At 43.6% G+C, this 23,309-nt stretch overlaps 1 protein-coding gene across 1 annotated transcript in view; it reads left to right on the forward strand.

The window, feature by feature from the left end:
- Positions 1–23,309, forward strand: part of ATP8A2 (ATPase phospholipid transporting 8A2) — a 418,517-nt gene that overhangs the window by 346,209 nt on the left and 48,999 nt on the right. Inside the window, exon 28 of the mRNA XM_074330045.1 lies at positions 19,780–19,868. Coding sequence (XP_074186146.1) covers positions 19,780–19,868 — 89 coding nt within the window. The remainder of the gene's footprint in view (positions 1–19,779; positions 19,869–23,309) is intronic.

Consider the following 23,309-nt stretch of genomic DNA (forward strand, 5'->3'; position numbering starts at 1 on the left):
CTTTCCACTTTTCACGGATGGTCTTTGCTTTAATGAGACGCAGGGCTGCCTGAGAGGTGACACCGCACAGTAGTTCAGAGCACAGGATCTCCTCGAGCTAGACCACTTCTTAGACAAGTCACCTCATCTCTTAATAATGCATTGTTATATCATCTGCAAAATGGAGCTGGGGCGGTGGAAACTGTGCCAATATCATAGCGTTGACTGTGTTAATTCAACAAAGGAATTCGTGTTAAAGCACTTAGCACAATGCCTGGCTCAGCATGAGTGGTCAGTAACTAGCAACAAGTATCAGAATTACCCCAGGACATAGGTAGGCACATCCCTCTTAGCTGCAGCCAGTGGATCAGGGAAGACTGGAGGGGTCGTGCACCCCCCCCCCACCCCCGCCCCAAATGCATGGAATAGACCCAGTCTGAGAAGATCTCCAAGGTCACATGGGAGGCTCCACAGTCACACAGCAGAGGTTAATGGAGTGTCCACATGACTGGCTTTCCCAGCATGCATTTTAAGTGAGGAGGACTACTGCAGTAAGTTCAGCTGCAGTGAATTTGTCATTACGTTCTGGAACTCTCCCTCTGTAGGTAGCATTCGGAGTCAGGACTGCAGTCATGCAATACTGAAAGGCAAGCAGCCATGTCCCCCTGGGGCCGAGGCGGTCTGTCCTGATGGTGAGCACGCTGCAGGCCCCTCACAGACTGCATACGTCTAAGTAACCAGCTCAGAGTGGACCCATGTGCTGAAGGCCTGACCTCATATCGAACTGCTGGAAAGCCACCCACGAGGAAAGCTTTTCCTGATGCCAATTAAAGAATCCTTATGAGTCAGGATGAAAATACTCTGTCAGTTGCTAAAGTTTTACAAACAGGTGTTACTTAGATGGTACTCATGTGCTGGGCCTTAACTTCCTTTCCAGATGTTTCCCTCTCAACAGTAGGCAGTATAAGATGTATGGTTCATATGGATAGCCCGTGTCGAAAGTGGTTTCGCCGTTATTGTCACTAGTGAACCTATGAATAAGTGGCTGCCTGTGACATACCAGCTGCTGCGGGTACAAGGATGTGGAGAACACATCCCGACCCTTAGGAGGCTTTCAGTCTAATGACAAAGACGAGTAAACAAGTAAGCCAAACACTGAGCATAAAGCAAACCCACGCTCTCCGGGGCCTGTGGGCCTGGAGGGAACGGTGGTTCTTACCTCTGGCCGGCAGTGTGAGCTTAGGAATATCGCATGACCTCTCTGAACCAAACTTTTCATGTCTATACTGGAGGATAATGTTATTGTTGTAGGGTCATCTGTGTGTGTTACGTTAGGGAAAGACACGTGACTAGTGTAGCGCATGACAAATGGTAGTCCTGCAAAACACAGTAGCGATAGATTTTAATCATTATAGAGGAACAAAGGGAACAAAGCATATAATTCTGCCCAGAGAAGCTGAGCAGGTCACATATGACCTGAATCTAGAAGGAGAAAGAGGAATTCTTAGAAGAATAGCAGAGCGGGGCACTATCCACTGAGCTAAGAACAAGATGGGCAAAGGCCAAAAAACTAAGAATATTAGGGATTTGGAGAAATGCAGGCAGTTCGCTGTGGCCGGAGTGCAAGGTGCTGGGAATGGGGAGCCAAGGGCAGGGTCATGAATGACAGACACTGACAAGACAATGAGTGACCTCAAATACCTTTCTACAGAGTTAGATTGTGCCAAATTTTGCAATGTACTAAAAATTCCAGTACCAAGTACTATCCTAGGCTATTTATATATGTTATTGGATGCCCAACAACCATCCTGCAAGAGTAAGATAGACCCATTTTACAGCTTCGTAAACTTAGGCTCAAGGAGATTATTCCTTAATCGTTAAACTCACCATGTTAGTTTATGGTGAGTTAGGCACGCTGCCTAGCTGAAGGACATGTTGTCTCATTTGGTATTTTATGTTCAATTATGTAGCCTTTTTGTTTCATGTTCACTCATTATTTTATCCTGGATACATTTGGAATGAAGCAATACTGCAAATAAAATAATCCATCTCCACTGATGATCAAACTTGAATGAGTTTGGTCCCCTTCCCCAGCTGGACCATCGATTAGGTAGAAGTGGAGAAGCGACTCACTATTATAGTGTAATTCACTGATACAAAGATTCATTTTTACTTTGGGCCATATCATTCTCCCAAACAAATCAAGCATTATATTAAAAACAGCATACTATTTTTCTTTTCTTTTTTTTTTTTTTACATGAAGGATTCTGTTTTCTTTTTTTCTTTTAATTTATTTTTTAAATCTATTGGGGTGACAATTGTTAGTAAAATTACATAGATTTCAGGTGTACAATTCTGTATTACATCATCTATAAATGCCATTGTGTGTTCACCACCCAGAGTCAGTTCTCCTTCCATCACCATATATTTGATCCCCCTTACCCTCATCTACCACCCCTCACCTTCTTTTTCTTTTTTTACGATAGGTATTAGGCTTGAGTCCAAAATAACGTAATAGGGGACATTTGATTGAGATTGAAGCTATGGATTTCCTGAAATTTTGCACTTCACTCAAAAAGGAATAAGATGCAAACCAACTTTAGATACACCCTGTGGGGACAGAGCCCCAGAGAGCAGTTTCCAGGCTCTCAGCCTCACTTGGAAAGGTGCTGGCTTGGGTAGTAGATGGCATCAGCTGTGACTAGTTGGCCATCAGCTATAACCAATTAGACATTAGCCACTAACATAACTGCCGTGGCTGAGCTAGCAAGTACAGATTTCAGCTAGCAAGTGGGGTTAGCAAGCACGGATGGCAGATTGTGGATCGTGTGGATCCTACTTCCTGTGTCTCACCCAGCCACCAGTGAGACTGGGGTGCAGGAAGACCCCTCGTTGGGGTACTGGCAGATGTTTGCTTTTGTGTCTCGACCAGCCACCATCAAGAATATAGTGGTATGAACCCCCTATCTATGGCTCCGTTGTTCCTTTTTTGGCCTCACCATATCCTGCATTCTTGTGCGGGGAGCGAGAGCTGAGTCCCTGCATGACAGACCCTCCTCCATCAGAAATTGGAAAAGTGCATATTAGCATCAACTCTAGGAATTTGGGGTATGTAATACACCCAACAACCTGGGGCTCTGTAACCTGAACTGCCGCCATCAACCTCAACCCCTCAAGATTCTCAACACACATTTATTTTGGATGCGTTCTAAACAGGTGCTTCCTCTGTGTCGTAAATGGTTCAAACTAGAGCCTCACTTCCGACCGGTGTGTTCAGCTGAAATCACAGGGCCAGCTGATGCTGTGTGAGTGTGTTTGCTCATCTGTGCCGATCCTGACAGCCAATACTTGCCAATTCCCACGTTGGTCAGCACTGGACATAGAACAGATGTTGGGGATTATAAGGAAGGCTTCGGGGCGGCTGTGGGCCCGAGTGCCTGCGGAAGTAATTCATTGCGGAGACGCAGACAGGCCCCGCTGAACCTTCAGTGAGAAGCTCTACCGGTATGAAACAAACCTCAGTGGGCCTGCGAATCAGGACTCAAAACAAATGTTTTCCTGGTGTCCTTTAATTGAAAGAAAACTAGTAAATCATCATCATCTTTAAGTCAAGCTGAATAGAGAAGGGACGAAACCCTGATCCCACAAATTTTCATTTAAGTTTTAATCTATGAATTAATTAGTGGGGTCGTGACACTGACTTGTCACACTAGAATCATCTGATTAGTTCCATGGTGACTCATTGGAAGACAGTTTGCAGAACAGTGGAAGGTTGGCGGCCCCTGCCCCCCCCCCCCCCCCCCCCCACCGCCGCCTTGGGAAAATTCCTTTAAGCCTGAGCTTGATTTATCCCAATATAACACAGCTATTTTTTTCCGGACCATTTCTGGCTGTCCTGAAATTTCTTTGTCTAGTTGCTCCACCAATGGTATTGTCTAATCCTTAGCTCAGCTCACTATCCAGACACTATGAGTTGGAGATTGAAAGCCTAGAACACTATCAGTTAGGAACGTTTTACTGTCTGCTCAGTGGACCGCCTACGATCCTCAAGTCTCAGGTAGCACTGCTCTCCTGGAAAGCTAACCAAGAGATGACTTCCTTCTTTCTTAAGTGCTTCCAGGTAGCTCTCTGCAGATTTAATGAACTTCAGTTTGATACTTCTCATAGCAGTCCAAATGTGTTGGTTGGGACATTTCAGTGTTATTGGTTTTAAAATCAGGTTATTTAAAGAGCCACAAAGAAAGGGTTGGTATAGTGAGAATCGTCTTGACCAGTAAGAGTCACCTACGAAAAATTTAGAAATAAAGCAAAGTATTTAAATAAGGATTCTAAGAAGAATCAAATTCGGAAAACATTTTTCAGATTTTTCTTCCATGTTGGTTTCATTGCCAACGTATTTGTAGCCTGTTAAAAATTTCGGTATGTATATGGTTACAGGAAGCGGAGTACAGCATTAGGAATAGAGACAGTAGAAATGTAATGGCTCTGTGCGATGTCAGAGGGATAGTGGATGGGGGTGGGGGGTTCACACAGTGTGAGGGATATAAATGATAAACGTCTAAGTATTGCTTTGTCTTGTGCACCTGAAACTAATAAAATTATATATAAAAAAATTTCAGTAGAAAGAATTACAAGCAAAGATGCAAGCTCAACTGTTCTGCCTTAGAGTTCATTTAAATTGTTGTTTTTGTTTTTTCAAGAATGTGATATATATATTGCTTTTTCTGGGAGGTAAACATAAATGTTTCTGCTAGAGTGAAAGCAATTAGTTAATATGGAGAACAAAGGAACTGACAGTAGTTTACTAATGTTTTTAAAGAAAGAAGAGATAAAGGAAACAAACAATTATATATCATTGATATTAAATATCATAGAGAGTAAGTAAAAAATATGAGGAAAAAGTGGATCCTTGCAATAAATAGTCTGTGATTAAAAATCTCAAATGCATTCAGAGAATTCATTTATTCAATCAGCTAGGAGTTCTTTCTTTAAAACAAAATAAAACAACAACTCAAAGTAACTTCTGTGGTTTTCTTCTAATAGGAAAAAAAGCCTAACTTTTGTATTTTGCTTCTCATCTGAAAACATCTTCATTTCCCCCAAATTAATAGACATATAAGAAGACAGTTCTATAAAAGCAAAAGAAACCCCTCAGAGCCTTCAACAGTATTACAAAACACAAAGACATAAAAAGGTCTGGATGATTTTACGAAGAGCATATATCAGATGTTATTTACATATTAACCCAATTTTAACATGGTGGAACACTGCAAATGTAGAAGGCCTCCTAGAAGGATCAGTCAGAAGTATTCATGTTTGGTTGTAGCTAAGAATTTTTAAACCAGGAAAGCTGCATGGAAAAGACAAATTGAAATATATGGGAAAGGGAAATATCGCTGAAGTGTTTCTATTAGGGTATGATGAAAAAAATGGATCTGTTTTATGTAAATTTTCAGGTGACTTGGTAAAGAAAGTCAAAAGTGCATTAATTAAATTTGCAGAGCCAAAAAAGGTGAGGACCCAGGAGGTTAGATGTAAAAAATACAGATGGACTGAGAGAGAGGAGAGGAAATGGACAGACTTTTATAACATGATATTCAGCTTGGAAATATTCAAGCTAACACGATGGGGAATACTAGCCAAAAGACAGATAGCTGGTTTAAAGAAAAAGTTAATAAAATGTTGAGTCTGAAAAACTATACAGACCAAAGCCAGGAAATTACAGAGTTATGTATCCCTCAGTAACTGTAAATTAACCCCATTGCACATACGTAGTATTTCATATTACTGTAGATGGTGTTAACTTTCACACCTAAACGTGCATGTATGTGTGTGTGTTTCGTCTGAATTACGGTTGTAATGGGAACAAAGGTGCAAACAGGACACATAATGGATTGCCTGCTCTTTTCACAAGTCACCCAGGAGCTTTTGAGCCCAAGCTGCTCATGTACCTTAGAATAGAGCAGAGGAGGAGACAGGCTTCGATTCAAAGTCCAGTCGTTCACCAAAAGGGCTAGGAAGAGATGCACATTTCTTAACAATTGTAAAGAAGTCGTGAGTGGCTGGATCCATGGAAGGAAGTCTATAGTACATTCCCGAGAGAACACAATGGACTTGAGTATGTCCCCACTCTACTTTCTCCTTTCCTTTGCTTGCCTCGTGCAAACTACTCCGAATCTCTAACATGCTCCCTTTACCCTTGTTTTTGCCCAGTTACCACCCGTTGTCCCTCTCTGTACACCTCTTTCTCTGACTGGGCTCATTATAGGAGCTAAAATACAGTGTTTTCCCTTGAAAGCATTCCATCTACTGATCTGGTTCGTTGTTTGCTTTTTTTTAAAAAAAAAAGACATTTTCATCAATATCTACTATATATATTCCAATATAGCTCCCACTTGAGACATAGGGCCAGAGTGGAGGACCCACATACTTCTTCCTGAAGCATCGGCCGTGCCATTTCTCTTCTAGTTGATGTGTCTGCATCTAGCACCTTCTACCTGGGTCAGAGCTGCACACTGATTGTTCACTCCTGACTTTTTCTACATTGTTGGGGATTTTCCTGCATATGTGGGTGGACGTTTATCATATCTTCATAATCCTGTGATGTCTTTAGGGCCTGTGAGGCCCTTCTCTGCAGCCACCGCCTCATTCCTTGGCAAGACTATACCTCCATCTGTGTCTTCCACATGATCTTAGCACCTGATTCCCCTGGGCTCACAGCAACCTCTGTCCTCCTGCTGTGTCTAGGCTCTTGTTCCTTCTGAACCTTCTTTTCACCTTCACTGTCATCATCACTATCTCAACCTTATAGGTGGTGTCCGTAGATAACCAATGAACATACTCTTACCTGTTCTCCCAGCCATCATCTGCCTTTTTTCCAGCTAGGCTCCAAAATCAATTATTTAAGTGGCTCATTCATTCCTCTCCTTAATTCCCTTGCCCTTCTTGGCTCTGATTTTTCCACCTTGTCATCTGCCTGCTTAGCTCTATACTCTTAAGGCTGGTGGCATTTTCGGAGAAAGTCACATGATTTGTCTCCTCATCCAATTCATCTGTTCCTGCTGGGAGTTGGGCTCTCACTGGTATTGTAAGATCCATTTGTCTGACTTCCTGTCCTCCAAGCAGCATTTTCAAAGGTTTTCCCCTCCTCTGTAGCCCAAGACTACTTTGTTCTAAATGCACGACCTTGCCTTCTACCTACTCATGGAGATTCAGGTCACTTCCTGTCGGTTTCTTCCACATCCTCCTGGCCACCCAGAAATTTCTTCAAGCTACTCCTGCTGTCTTCATCCATCTCTGAGTTACCAATAGGCCCTTGATATGTCTTCCAACTTGGCTCTTGATCCCTTCCCCTCTCACTCTGGGACTACCCTCTGCCAGTTTCCCTCTTGATGTTTTCACATTTCAAGATTCTTTCTCTATCCCCACTGCCATCTCATCATTCTGGCCAAACTTCCTTTCCTCTCCCCATTTACTCCCTTTCATCCTCCCCCATGGCTTCCCTCAAATGTCCTTACCTTCGAAGTACAGCTCCATCCTGAGTCTTCCTCCTCCCTGACTAATACTTAATAAAGCCTGCCTCTTTTTCTTTCTGCCACCTCTTGAGACAGGTATCACCTAGATTCTAATCTCAAGCTTTCTTTGCCACGTGCTACCTTTCTTTTGTCACAGGGTCACCCACCACTGTGGTACAAATGACCACAAATATATAGGCCAGCCCTCCTCTCTTATGAGAGAGCTTGGGCTCTGGGGTCAGACAGCTGGGTTCAGACCCTGACTGTGCCACATGCCAGCCGTGTGACCCTGGCCAGGTTTCTTGACCTTTCTTGCCTGACTTACCTCATCTGTAGGACAGGAATGACACTAGTGCCAACCTCACGGGGTTGCTGGGAGGATGAAATGAGCTAATCCATGGAGAGGGCTGAGAACATTGCCTGGCACACAGGCAGCAGAGTGACTGTAGCTTTTTGCTCATTGTCATGGCTGTCCCCATCAGTCTCCACATGTTCATCGTTATTGTGACCCCCACACCCACATTTCCTCAGCCTCTTTCCAAAACCAGAACTTCCTGAAAATTCTCATTCAGCCTCAGAGCCTTGGGTTGCACCCTCCCTTCACAGCCGGCTCCTGCTTTTGCTGAGGCCCTCTGCTTCCGCCTTCTCTGCTGCCCCTCCGAGCGATCGAGGCTCTTCTTTGTCCCCGTGGCTACTTCAGAGGCCTCCTTCCTTAGCCATCCAGAACCTGCCACACTCCGATCATTCCCATAAGCTGGTACCTTGATGGACATTCCCGGTTCCAAATGCCTCCTGTGACTTTTTGTTGTCTTCTGAGTGAAATCTAAACCCCTCAATCCAACATTTTTCCCTCCCTTTTTAGGCTTACTTCTCTACACACGCCCTAAACCCAAGCACATTTTTCTTTAGCAGAACATACTCCCTTCTTGGGCCTTTCTGTATTCCTGCTCTTTTAGCCGGAGGGTTTCTCATCACCTGCAAATGGATGGAATCTCAATGGCCCCACACAGTGTCTCTCTTATAGAACTAGTGTTATCTTACTTTTTTTAGAACTACCTGTCTACTCCTTCTGTGCTGACCAAAAGCACCTAGAAGACAAGGACTGTCCGTCCCCCTTGTTCCCCATGTGGTCCTAAATGCATCACACACTGAGTTGAACCTTTGTGAATTCATACTTGTGGACCTATCCTTTAAATGCAGCACTTAGTGTGGGTGTCACACAACTCTGCCATATGCAGTGGCCTCAGAATAGAATTTTTCAACTTTGTGACCAATTTCCCATGGAGAGACAAAGGCCATGGAATTAAATACCCAGCCAACTCAAATATTAATAAACCACTTGCTTCATATGTTTTTGAAAAGAAGTAAAATGTTAACCATATTTTGAGTCCCCCCCGCAGTGGCCCTCCCAATCTTATTCCCCTTGACATAAAAATACTCTTGTTACTTTAACGTTTACTATTTTCACGCATGTATTATGTGTGTATAAACCCATAGGAAATATAAACAATATACAACATTGATTTTTGCAGGGTTTTGAAACTTTATATAGATTGTATCATATGCACTTTTTCCCTCAGTACTAGGTTGTTTGGGCATTTTTTTCCAAACTGTTTTTGACATTTATCCATAGTGAAATAATTGTAGTTCATTCATTTTAATGCTCTTTTCAGTTATATAAATATGCCAAAATTTATTTATTCTCTTATTGATAAACATTTGTTTCTTTTTTTTCTCTCTTTTCTTTTTCTTTCTTTTTTTTTTTTTTTTTTTTTTTGCAATTACCAGAAATGCTGCAGCACACATTCCTGTACATACATATCCTTTTGTGGACACGCATGAGTTTCCCTAGAGTATAGAACCAGGAATGGACTACACACTGGAAAACTCTCAACATGTGGCTTTTCTTTAAACTTTGTGGTGTCTGTTAGTGCAGAAGTTTTCCATTTTACTGCAGTCAGATTCATCTCTTTTCCTTCGTGGTTTTGGCCATTTTGCATATTTTCTAAAAGCTAATCAAGGTCCTAATGATATTCTCCTACTTTTTCTTCTAAAAGTTGTAAAGTTTTGCCTTTCACTTTGAGGTCTGTGACCTTCCTGGAAGTGATGTGTGCCTGGCGTGTGAAGTAGGACGTAGTTGGATGTTCTCCACCTAGATGAGTAGCGCCAGGCACTGACCGCCCCCCTTCCCCCATACGCAGAATACTTGACTGCTTCATCCAGTGGTGTCATGTGGGACTCTTCATGTCCAGGCCCAAAGCCTCTGGGGTTGTGTCTGAGTGGCAGGATCCGAGCAGAATGGGGCCTGGTGATGCTCTGCCAGCCACGTTTACAGGAACCTGAGCATCTGACTCCAGGTTTTGAACCTAGAGCATCTGAAATGGTCCAGAATCCCTGCACAGGAGACTCTGGCTCTCTGGAGCATCTTAGAGTAATAAGACCTCTAGTTTGGTTCAGTCTAACCATCCACAAGCCGGAAATCTCTGGAGAACGGCTGTGTATCAACTGGAGGCCTCCTCTGCTCACTCAAGTCACTTCCCTTTTATAAAAATGACTGTTTCCTAACCTGTCGATGCCCGGTCAGATGCTTTGAAGAATTGCAGGGGTTTTTGTGGGGCTTAGAAATAATACATGTGGGAGTGCCCAGGAAGGGAGGTTCGATGGAAGAGAGGAGGAGCTGAAACCAAGACCTGTCTTTCACTTGTGCCCGAGACCAGTGGTATTAATGAAAACAGGAAATGCTAGATAAGGGGTGGGAAGAAGTGAGGGGTGGTTTTAGATGAATAATAGACGTGTATTATTTGGGATTCCCTTGTGGGGAGTTACTGCAGGAGCTGCTATTGTACCCCTGTGTGCACCCAGCAGCGTATACAGAGGCAAGTAAGTAGTTTCACAATTGGCACTTCCTGCTGCCAGTATGTAGGTGACGCCAGTAGGGGACAAGGAGGGGGTACCTTCTTCATCTTTGTGTCTCTTGTAAGTAACTGAGAGGTTGACACGTAACGAGTGCTCAAAACTGCTGGCAGAAGGAAGGCAGATTGGTTGTGACTGAAGTTTCTGGTTCCGTGGAAGGAAGAAATCAACTTGAAAAGCAGAAAACATTCTTTTAATTTCTTAATTTGGTACTTGGAATGGATATTTTGCCATATTCATTTGGTTATCAGAAACTCGTTATGAAGTCAAGTCGTTTCTCCCCAAGAATCTTTTCCTATGGAAAAAAAAAGTGAACTTTGGTGTTGGAGGAGCAGTAAAAAGTAACAGCAAGAGTGAAAGAGAGAGAGAGAGAGAAATATGCAGAAGGAATCCCGGGGGCCCACAAGCTGCTGCTAAATTTCAGTTGCAGTTGTCAGAGTTAAAGAAAACATTGGAGAAAATGTCTCATTGAGGGGTCCCCGGATTGTTCTGCTCCGGGAAGGCCCGCTGAGGGATGGATGGCGGCCAGCTGGCAGCGGCACAGACGCCTGGGTACCATGCACCAGCCACTGAGCTCATTCGCTCCATCTGAGTCATTTTACAGTCGAAGCTGTTTCACGATCAGCACAAAGCGCACGGTACAGATGTTTGAGGGTGGGAGCAAGAGAGGAAGGAAGAAGTATGTGCTTATTTTTGAAGGTTTAGCCCAGGGCTTCTTGGGGTTTTGGTGAAATGAAATGTGTTCGGAACACTGCTGGGTGTATGAGGGGTACGACAGCTCTGTGAGGTAGGTGCTACTGCCACTTCGGTTTTACAGAGAAGGAAACTGAGGAACAGAGAGGTCAATTAACCTCTTTAAGTGTCACAGCCTAAGGCTCAGAGGCATGGGTCCATCCCATGCAATTCCATCCTTTACCACCAGACTCCACTGCTGGGAAAAATCCAACCCTCCTCACTCACCAGAGCAAAAAGGACCCAAGGACCCGGGGCTGCTGTGTTGGGTCCCAGAACTCTGCTTCCTCAGTAAATGTTCATTGTGACTTAATGAAGCGGAGGAGCACAGCCGCCATGTCTCCAAGGGGATGTCTCTCTTGTCCTGAGAACCCCTCTCCTACACCTTCATTCTGGGATATGGATTGAGAAGCACCCAAGAAATCCAAGAGTTGAGAGTAGAAAGATCTTGACCCACAGCAAGAGCCACACGAAGCGTGGATCGGAGCGAAATCATGGCGTAGTTAAAGCTGGGTGACTCAGAGCCCTTCCGTGTACACCCCTAGCTCCTGCTTACAACTTTTGTCACTGTCCTATGCCTGCTGATGGGCTATCTAAGGGATACAATATTTTCAAACCCGCATAAGTATTCCTGACTGTGAATTCCACTCTCCTCAAACTTGCCCAGGAAACACCCAAAACCACGGAGGAAAGAGAAGACTTACGTTCTTCTGGAGGCCTGGGGCTGTACACCGTACCATTGCATCTCAAACGTGATATTTATTTGAAGACTCTGGTTTTAGAGAAAAAGAAATCATTCAAATTTATTGTGAAACTCTTCTTGGTTTTAATATGAAATGATCTATTTTTCAAACCTTTGGGTGAGATTGAAGATGCAGGAAGTGTCTTGTTTATCAAGTGATTTTATGTAAATACCACCACCTTCGTACTCTAATTTAGAATACACAAAATCTGCCAGGTCATATTAGCATTTTTAAAGGTATTCTAAATACCCAAAGGAGTGATTGATAAGGGCTTTGCAGTGAGAGAAAAGATCTCATATTTAGGCTGTGTGTGTGTGTGTGTGTGTGTGTGTGTGTGTGTGTGTGCCTTGTGTTCTGTCCTTCCAGTTGTCTCCATCTTCATTAAGGTCACGTGGAAAAGCTGGGGAGATAGTGCTTCCTGGGGTCACTTCTCTCAGGCTGCGTGGGTCGCTTATGTCCCTGTGAGGCCAGCCCCTGGAATGCGAGAAGTCTTTGTCATCGTCAGAAACAATGATATGTCTTCAGTTCATGCTTCCTGCATCTGGGAATCAACAGAAAAATGTGAAGGCCAAGAAGATTTCCAGGATCTTCTAGCCCCAAATTCCTTTTCCTTCTTTGCTGAGGATAAGAAAATGGACGTGGGCTGGTTATTCCACAGCCATTCACTTCTGTGTGACTGGGGAGACCTCACTCACCCCTTAGCCCTGTGGAAGCAGCTAAAGAAAGCCTTGGGACACAATTTGGGTGGAGGATGTGCCCACTTCCTGAGGCTGTGACTCAGGCCAGCACTGTATTTAGCCCTTGGGCGTGCAGCTCCATGAGGACATTTTTCATGAGTAATTGGCACCTACTCTTTTTTCTTTTCCACTCGGGTGCAGAGTTATTGGGGAATATCCTTCACCATCGTACAGCAACAGCTGAGCCTGGGCTCTGAATGCCGTTCTGTGGAGATGAGAGATAAGAGGAGGGTTTGACCTGTTGCGATGGTACGACAGCCACCTTAATTGATTAAAATTAGAAGGCCACGTATTGGCAGGAAGCACTGTGAGTGGTGCTTATGCTTGAGCATAAAGAATAGATCTTAGCTTCCCATCTACGTTACTATTAACACTTGCTGCCTATCACCAATAAGCAACCTGTTTGCAGTATAATTTGGAAATCCCGCACCTTCAGCACAACCTGACACTATCTGAGGACACTGTTGGGGAAACATTTCCTGACAGGTGGAGCAGAATGTAATCTTTTGGACCCAACTCCCCCTCAAAACTCACTCAGGAGTCACACTCTGCACCACTGTGGATAATGCCTTTAAAAGATTTGTGGTTATACCGGGAGCATTAAAAAAAAAAAAATCAGTTATAGGTAATGGATACTTACCATGTGCCAGGCACTTTTTCATAGTGCTTTACATTTATTAATTCATTGAAGCCTCATAGTAACCCCATGAGGTAAGTATTATGTGTTTCCCATTTTACAGAGGAAGAAACTGAGGCATAGTGGTTTAGTTAGAGGAAATGGCAGAGCTGGGATTGGAGTCTGAGCAGGCTGCCCATGTTTGTTACAGACAGAATGTTTGTGTCCCTGCCCCCAAATTCATATGTTGAAGCCCTAATTCCGACTGTGAAGGTATTTGGAGATGGGACCTTTGAGTGATAACTAGGCTTAAATGATGTCTTAAGGGTGGGGCCCTCATGATGGGATTAGTGCCCTTATAAGAAGAGGTGCCAGAGACCTAGCTCCCCCCTCGCCCCATGTGTATACATGCGCACACACACACACACACACACACACACACACACACACAGAGGTCACGTGAGCACACAGTGAGAAGGAGGCCATCAACAAGCCAGGAAGAGCGCTCTCAGGAGAAGCCAACCACATTGGGACCCCAATCTCAGACTTTTAGCCTCCGAAACTGTGAGGACAAATGTCCATTGTTTAAACCCGACAGTCTCTGGTATTCTGTTATGGCAGCTGGAGCGGACTAAAACAGTGCTCTTTTTAAAGACGGTGCAACCCATCCTCCCACAGAAGCCCTCACAGCCCCTCGGCCTTTCAGGAAGCGCTCGCTGATCACTCTCTTTGGTCCTTTCAGATGACCTTCCTCAGTGGTGCCTCCACCGAGCTCTTGACTTGAGACCTTGGTTTCATCTGTCTGTGGGAGGAGGAATGAGCAGAGCAGGTCCTTACTCTATCTTAGGAAGTGTGAGTGACCCACAGACTGTGCCACACAACATTCAGGCACCACAGAAGCCACTGAGTAAGTGACACAAAAGCGGCCCCTGTCTATTCTGGGGCCCCGGGCTCTGTGCCTGGAGCCCGTCTCTGGACCTTCTAGATGCAGAGGCCAGCGGGTCCTAATCATGGGGAGGGGCACTCATCTCTCCCAAGGGCCCATCACTCAGACAGCGAATCAGCAAGATGGGCCGTCTTTATTGGTGTCTGTCCTAAACACTGTGTTTTTACATTGAACCTAATTTTCTAAATTATCGGGTTGTTCCAACTGTTGGGCATCTAACTTTTCTCTTCAGGAAGATGGAGAATTGTGTCAGCACAGTGCCTCTTGTAACAATCACAATACCGGTTGTTAGAGTTGCCTATAAGCACACGATATAAACACCATGCCACAGACACAGACCCACAGCATGACTTCCAGAAGCCAGCAGGCTCACCTCTGTGGGAGGACAGTCAGAGCTGGTCCCATGGTATCCCTGCAGCCCTCCCCATCACCCCTGGGGCACAACTGCCCCCATGATGCAGAAGATGGAGATGACACGAGTCTCCGTGAATGTTGTTCTTTATTGTTCCTTAAAGTAGAAGAGCCTTCCGATTACACAGCACCAGTTTTAAACTTGAAGAGGCCCACATCCTAGTCCCACGTTCCCTGCTGTAAGTTCCCGTACCAGGATGGTAAAAACTGTCTTCTCATCCAAAAAACTACTGCAGGAAGTCAGCACAAAGCAGGGCGCAGGGGTCATTCTGAGTGATACAATACAGCTATTGGTTAGACCAATCGTTTGATCTCTGAAATGGGGTACTGAACAGAAAAAATGGGAAATCAAAATGACCAATACCTGAAGAAAAAAAAGTTAATATTTGAGGACTTAAACCCTCATGTTTCTCTAGTAAAAATCGTAGGTAGGCAAATTGCAGTGACAACACTCTACCTCTTCATAGGCTATTTAGGAAATTGGGAACTACCTTCTCGTCATGAGCTGAGGAATAATTTGAATGTTACCACCAATTTTTAAATGTCATACAGGCGGACCTGCCACTGGTTTGGCATTTAAATATCAGGATTGGGTGTGTGGAGCTAGTTTTTTGAGTTATCACAGGGATGTCTGGTGCTCCTGCGATCACTTGGCTGTTTTTCTGAAAAATGCATTTGCATTCACACAGGGCTCCTGATAGGAGTGCTTCAGAGGATCTTGCAAAATATTGAGCTGAGCTGTTTTCCCCCTTTTCAGTAAATCTAAATTTAAAATTGGCACCAGGCTATAGGCATGTTGTATGGAGGAAGAATGATTACAGGAAATGAAGAACTGGACGTCAGCCTGGAATTTGCTTCCTCTCTCCCAGGGCAAGTGAGTGGGGTCTCACCAAGTTCTTTATCTGGCCATGGTGTTTTCTGCTGAGGAGAAAAGGACTTGTACCGTATTCTTACGAAGCCTATCGCTATAGTTTGGATTTTATTTCGTTGTTGTGCTGGGTGGGGGTGGAGGGATTGGGACATTTTTTGCTTCCTGTGTTTCCTTTCCTTTTTGTAACTTTACAAGTTCTCCAAATTTTCTTCCACTTTAAATGTTGAGTTTGATGCCTGGTGTTTCTGGTGTTAAATTGAAGTCAGACTTACAGTGTTTCCCCGAAAATAAGACCTAGCGGGCAATCAGCTCTAATGAATCTTTGGGAGCAAAAATTAATATAAGATCCAGTATTATATTATATAAGACTGGGTCTTATAGTAAAATAAGACCGGGTATTATATTATTTTATAAGATCCAGTCCTATATTATAGTAAAATAAAACTGGGTCTTATATTAATTTTTGCTCCAAAAGACGCATTAGAGCTGATTGTCCGGGTAGGTCTTATTTTCGGGAAAACAGTATGCTTTGAGTGTTGTGCTATCTCTAAACTTAGAGACGTTCTCTTCTTCCTTGGAGAGGCAGGTGGGGGAAGGGAGCGCCTCGCTCCTCAGGCTGAGGAGGGCTTGGGGGCCAACTGACTTCGGTTTGAATCTTGATGACCCCACTCTCTGGCTGCAGGTCCTTGGGGGAAGTTGCAGACTTAACTTTTCTTCTGTTAAATGGGTCGATAAAGGATTAAATGTTGCACAAAGAAATCTTAGTTTTCCTCTTCTCACACTCAGCTGTTGCCGCCTCCATCTCTATCACATCTTTTCAAATTCGCCCCACCCAGGGGAACACAAACTGACCTTACCGTGCTCGCATTACTCCAGACTCCTTTTTAAAACCTTTTCTCATCTGTCACCATGTTCATGGATGGCTGGTTTTGGGCACTGTGGATCTGTGTGTGTGCTTCGTAGCACAAAGAAGCTAATCAAGGCACTAATCCCAGATCGCTAGTTCTGTGGGTATCTCTGGTTAATACTTCTTGTCTGAGTCGAGGCGGTGCTGGGCAGCATTACAATTGGACAAGCCTCCGATCTCTCACCAGTTTGTGTCCTAATTTATCAAATAATTGCCCCCACCTGCATCTCACTTTCCTCTAATTTACCACGGTGGGTCCTGATGCATTTGGCACCTAAGTGGTTAATAGTCACTGCTAGCTAAAGACTTGTTAATGGAGGGGTGCATTCTTCCCAATGGGACTGTTACCACATCAAAAAGATGGTTTTAAAACCTCACTCAATAGTATATGTGAGGGGAAGGGGAGAGTAATTAAGTGCCATTTGTCACCTAGCTCAGCTCAATAAACATTTTTTTTGTTATGCTAAGAGAACAAGAACAATCTAAGTAAATTTAAATAACTAAAGCTCTGGCTTTAGCAAAGACTTTAGGAATTTGGACCTCTGTCAATCTGTGAAAATCAGAGTGGTAGAAACTTCTGGAGACACACCTTTAAAATTAGTTATATACGTATCTTCACAGCTCTAGGTTTTCAAAACCGAACACCAAAACAGCAATACTTGCAAATCTCCACATAACCTTTGTTAATTTGGGAGGGGCTTCATATTTCCAACAGGGCATTTCAAAGTTCGTTTTCTTTATTTCCCTCAGCAACGAAAAGTTCTGACTGAGCTTTATAATGTATTTAAAATATGACATTTTGGTTGTAAAGTGTTATTTTTAAACGATCGTATTCTTTGATCAGTATACCTCGCAGATGACCTGGGATGGAACCCACAAGTATAGCTTGAACAAGGCCGCCTTCCGCCCTAGACATTTGTAACGAGAGCAAAACCCAAGGGTCCTCTCAGCGGGGCTCCTGGGGACCCTGTCAGCCACAGAAGCCAGAGGATTGGAGGTGGAAGGCTGGACTGCAAAGAGAAGCCAGCTAATCCAATTGCTGCCCCTGCTTTCGGGGGCAGGGAGGGGGGTTAATTTTTTCTTTCATGTAAGTTATGTATGTTTTCTATAGAAAAAAAACAAAACAGGAAGTAGAGATAGCCAAAGAGATGTGAAAATAAAAGTCAGCAATTGTAGCACCCAGACATTCCATCTGATGATATTCCATCCGTGCGTTTTTCCAGAACCTATCAGCATGCAAAAATGCAAAGGGTTGTTAGCCTCAGGTCCATGAGGCCTGGACCGTCCACCCCATTCTTTCTGAAGTCCTGGGATATGTTTTTTAAAGGTGAGGAAATACCAAAACTGGGCTACAAAAAGTATGGTATATGGAGCTGTATATTGACGTATGTATTAACACAATGATGCGATCGATACCTTGGGGGTGGCCTGCAGGGCAAGATGACATCTCAAGTGCAATTTGGAAGCCTGGGCCAATCATCTTCCTTCTCCACACATCCATGGCTGTGATCAGGCCCTTGTAAGACCTTATCTCAGAACCCAGATTTTCCCTTAGCAGTATAATATGGCATCTCTCCATGTCAACAAATGTAATTCTATATCCCTTTCATCGCTGCATAGGAGTCCATGGGACAGACCACAGTGTACTTATTTAGTAAATCCTTTTCTTGGCCATTTACTTCTTACTTTTCTTGATAGTCCAGCACGATGCGAATGTTCTTCTGCTTGCTTCTTTACACATTTTCTTACTTATTTCCTTAGGATGAATTCTGAGAGCTGTGATTGATGGGACAAAATGTCCTCACCCGTGTTTAAGGTTTCCAAGTGTTGCTTCAGGCACCCCTGTGTTCAGAAAGGAAAGCAAGTCCCCCAGGGCCGCGGCCAGAGTACAGCTTTACCCCAAGCCTCACTGCTTCCCAGTTTCATTGTCACAGCTTCAGAGTACCACAAACAGGGCTATGTGATGGAGCTTAGAGCAAGACAGGCGTGGTTAGGCGTGGGCTTGGCCATGGCTGCAAGGGGTTGGGGCATGCAGGCGGAGAAGCTGTGAGAGGGAAGCCTGCTCAGGTGGGGTTAGACCGAGTCACTTGGGCCTCAGGTGTGTGGCCTGCAGGTTGGGCGGATCCAAGTCAAAGAGTGAGTTGAAGTTTGGATGCCAGGCTCCGGCCGGGGTGAACCCTGCCTTCTCTGTGCAGCGTGAAGAGGGCTAGGCTACGCTGGGGCCCCCCTTGATCCTCAGCCTCCCCAAGTCCCTGCCAGGGGGCCCGGCATTATTGGTGCCTTAGCCCCTCCTCTCTCCCCCCTCTGGAAGCCTCACTCTACTTTGTAATGCATTATAGCAAGGGAATCCAGTGGTGAGAACTCCAGAAAAGAAAAACCAATGGACTTGAAAGGTTCTGTCACACTTTAACCTGGGTCCCTTTTCCAAGTGGCCCATCCTTCTAGGCCAGCTCTCCAATTGTCAGTCAACTCCATGTTCCTTGCCTTGCTCACTTGAACCCTAAATCTAAGGACTGTACTCCCCAGACCCCACTTCTGTTGTGAGAGTCTGACTTGGCCCCACAACTCTGTTCCAAAAACGCTCTTCCTGCTTCCTCCCAAGCAGGCTCCGACTCAGCATGCCAGGAACAGTGTCATCAACGCAGCACTTCCAGCTGCTTCCCCGTTTCCATCCTTCCACGTGGACTACTCTCCCTCTACCCCTCTCTAATTGGTCCAGTCCTGTGTATCTTTCCAGGCACATCCCACATTCTGGCTGCTTTGAGAAGTCTTCCCAGCCTTCTAGCCTTCCTCTGAAGCCCCGTAGAATATGATCCTGACGATTGTATTCCGCTGTGTCATGTAGCTTACACCACACAATGTGTGTGTGTGTGTGTGTGTGTGTGTGTGTGTGTGTATACACCACACAACTTTAACTTCCTTAAAGGCAAAGACTATAATCTGTACATCCTCCTCTCCTTCTGGCTGTTGAGAAATAATGTGCTTCGTTCAAAGGATACTGCTTCCGTGGATGAATGAGCAGCCAAGGACCATGAACTGATGGATAAGTGAGGCAGATGAGAGGGTTAAAGTTTCTTCCCTAGGAATCTGGTGCTCCCCTCCCCCACTTTCTCCGTAGGAGGGATTTAGGATAGTATTCTGATCCAAAAGGGGTTTCAAGCGCTTCATAAAAGAGGTGGGCAACACTTGTCAAAATAAAAGAATGGAGACAAGAGCTGATGGAAATCGAGGAGAGGCGCTCAGCCCGTCAGGCCCCCTGGACCTTCTTCCCAGGTGTATGTTTTCAGTTTCACCGAACTTAATACTTTCTGTTGCTTTTGTGTTATGAGATGTTTTACTTTGATTAAATCACGTCTCGCTGTTTTTGAAAGAAAAAGTATTAATACCCATGTCACTTCTGCTTCTTGCAGGCAGCGATGGTTCTGAGCTCCGCACACTTCTGGTTGGGATTATTTCTGGTTCCTACTGCATGTTTGATCGAGGATGTGGCATGGAGAGCGTAAGTGAGAAATGAAGTAATAACCCTAAGTCTTGCTCATCTGTCCCTGCAATTGTCTTTCGTGACCTATTAAATGCTATGGGACTTCTGAAGACACAGGTCTTCTGCCACCTGCCAGCAAAGGATGACAAGGATTTGTTTTTTGTTTTTGTTTTTGTTTTCCTTCCTTTTAATCTGTGCTTCACCTTGATATGAGAGTATAGGAAAAAAGGAGTCCCGAGACAGACTGTGTGAAGGTCAGCAGGGATGTATGTGATTATGAGGGACAGTTTCTAAGCGCAGACCCATTCTAGCAGGTTTAGGAAGTGTGACTCCAGATGCATTTTTCCTTATGTCTGAGAATCAGTGCAAAGTGATCACACATATAGCGTGGCTTTAAGTCCCATGCTTAAAGGAAAATCGTATCTATGTAAGTCATTTCACATTATAAAATACTTTGAATGGAATAGTCTCCATTTTTCGAAATAATTCACCATAGATATAATTAGAAGGAATCCTTCTAATATAAGTCTTCTAGAGCGTCAGTGTATAGGCCGATGAGAAAATTAATCATAAAGATGAAATTATAATGTAGGTTAAATAGGAAATAACTCATGCTCAATTTTATGTATATGTTTTAAAACATTTTGTTTCTGAAACATCTTGGGCATAATGTGAAAGAAAGAACTAAGTTCCAAGATGATGTAAATTTTATTTTCGTCCATGAGCAAAAGATGGAATGCTGCAAATGAGATAATATTGATTTTTGTGTTGGGTAGGTTCCTCCTCCAAGTAGTTGCCAACTTCCCTGAAAATTGAGACTCTTGGTTTGGCTTTACTTTTGGCAAAGCATCATTATTTGGGGGCCCTGAGGTAGAGAATTGAGACTTTAATCCAAACCTTCCAGGAAAACACATCAGATTTTATTTTCCTCCCTTCTTTCCTCCCACACTCAGTGAGAATTGTTCTTGCCTGACAGTTAAGGATGTCTTTTGAAAGAGTGTTCATTGTGGCATTATCTTGACAACCGGTAATACCTAATGCTGAGAGAGAGGGGAAGAGAGAATTTTATAGCACACCTTTGGGGTGGCTTTTTTCTTCTGTTCACTACATTTTACAACTCTTAGTAAAAATTAAATAATTCTAATTTCTTAAATGCTCTGATTTACCACTACTTTCATTTTTATCTGCTAAAACTGTGTTCTGTAGACAGCAGAGTCAGGATCCTTAGAAATGAATGATAGCCAGGAAAGATGTTTTCTTAATCTAGTAAGTGCACTAAAAGTAAATGTCAGTTCTGTTGTAGCACATAGCTCAATCATGGCACATTATGTTACCTTGCTGAATTTCTTCAATTTTGCAAAATAATCAAGTTAGTTTTAGGTCTTGGCTATACCAGATGACTTTTACTTTATAGAGATTGAAATAGTGATTTCATTATAAATTAATCAGCCTATTTTAGTCAACTATCTTAAATTAACATCATGAAAAAAATTTGTATCAAGACTGTTTATTTGCAAAGTGAGACTTTAGCAGAAATATCTTTCTACCATTTCAAAGAGAATGTTTTCAGATTACAATGTCTCTGTCTCCTTGTCTATGTTCTGGATCTTTTCCAATACATTCCAAGGAAAAGTCTCCCATCATCGTGAAGCAAATTATCTGTTCCCTCAAGCAGGAATGGTATCTCTTCCTGACTCCTGGCACTATAAAGTTAGCATCATTTAACATTTTAACAAGTATAAATCAAATGACCGTGCTTCCAGCTCTACCATATGAAAAGAATAAAAATAAAAAAGGTTATTTTCTTTCCAAGAACCTTGCCGACAGGGTAGGGACCCTGTAAAGAAGGCCCTGATGGTGGTGGTGGTGGGACAGGACATGAGTCTTATCCTGCCCGTGGCCCCACATCACAGGCCCAGGACCCAGCCTTCCCAGGAGCCCCTGCTTTGGGCTGAGCCAGAAGGGCCCCACGCCTCCTGAATTCAGGGCCACTTCCTGAAATGCATATTTTTAAATATTTTTTTAAATTAAAGCTTATTGGGGTGACAATGGTTAGTAAAGTTACATAGATTTCAAGTGTACAGTTCTGTAATACATCATCTATATATCACGTTGTGTGTTCACCACCCAGGTAAAGGGGGAAGAGGGGTGGTAGATGAGGATAAATGGGATCAAATATATGGTGATGGAAGGAGAACTGACTCTGGGTGCTGAAATGCATTTTTGTCTCGTTTTTTATTTGGGGGAGCAGAGAGGATGGCATATATTGGCTCTCACCTGGAGTATTTGCCCAAAGTATAGACGTAGCTCATAATATATATTTAACGTCTAAACGGCAGTCACCTCTCTCCTCAAAAACAAGCATCTTGCAAATTCATTTAGGCATTTTCCCCTGATTATGAGCCCAGTTTTTATCTCATATTACACTCCCAGCCTGAGAGATTTGTTGTTGAATCAAGTAAATTCAGAGTCTTCTCCCAAGAAGGAAAAGCGTGGTATGAGTTGCTTAGCTCTGATGAGGCCCCAAAACTGAACTCGAGTTCTCTCCCTGAACCCCAGCTTTAAGAAATGGACTAGGTTTTTCCTTTCTGCACAATGAGCTAAAATATTAATGCTGGTTGTCCAGCTCCACCCATCATTTGGTTCAAATTGTCAAATATTTATTGGAACATGCTGTGCTATGATGTACCTTGGACGTGACGGAGAGTTTCAAATTCATGGACTCGGAGCTAAGGCACACTGGACGCGCTTTGCTCCGATGGCCCCATGGGCGGTGTTAGGAATCTCACAGTTTCCTTTCAGTTCTGTCCTCCTGCTTTGGGCCCATCTTAAGGATTTTTGTTTCGTTTTGAATTTTGGTGGGAAACGGTTTCGAAAGAGCTTTTGAATTCCAGCCCAAGGCAGGCCTGCCGGTTCATATATACTTCTATGAGCACTCAAAAAAGTGAGTTTTTCTGTTTTTCTGCGTTTTCCCCAGTCTTTGTCTTCCATTTCGGGACCTGGAGTGTTAAGAGTCAGAAAGAAAAAACAGTATGAGGTAATTCAGTCATTTTTTCCATGAAATCTGTCAACTTTCTGGATGAAGATCCATTATTAAACTATCTTAAGTGAGTTGGACGCCATAAAACACCTACTCTGTTATCCTGCTAACCAGAGTTTTCATGAGGGACCAAACTAATACATCTTTTATTAAAATAATTGATTGATTATATGTGATACCTGGCTAATGAGTATTTTTATTAGAAGCATGAAGTTTAAATTGCCCAGAACTATTTTAATATCCTTTAGCTTACACTCTTCCAAAATGTTTACCTATGACAGCATTCTTAGGTAAGCTGCCATGTACTTATTCTCATCTAGGAGAAATTTGTCAGTATTGCTTTATAAAAATAATATAAAGCTCAAGGCCACTGAACACGGGAACCAGTCTCTTATCTAACTTGTATCTCCTCTACTCTA

The sequence above is a fragment of the Rhinolophus sinicus genome, linkage group LG04 (assembly GCF_036562045.2).
Source record: "Rhinolophus sinicus isolate RSC01 linkage group LG04, ASM3656204v1, whole genome shotgun sequence".
NCBI lineage: Eukaryota > Metazoa > Chordata > Mammalia > Chiroptera > Rhinolophidae > Rhinolophus > Rhinolophus sinicus.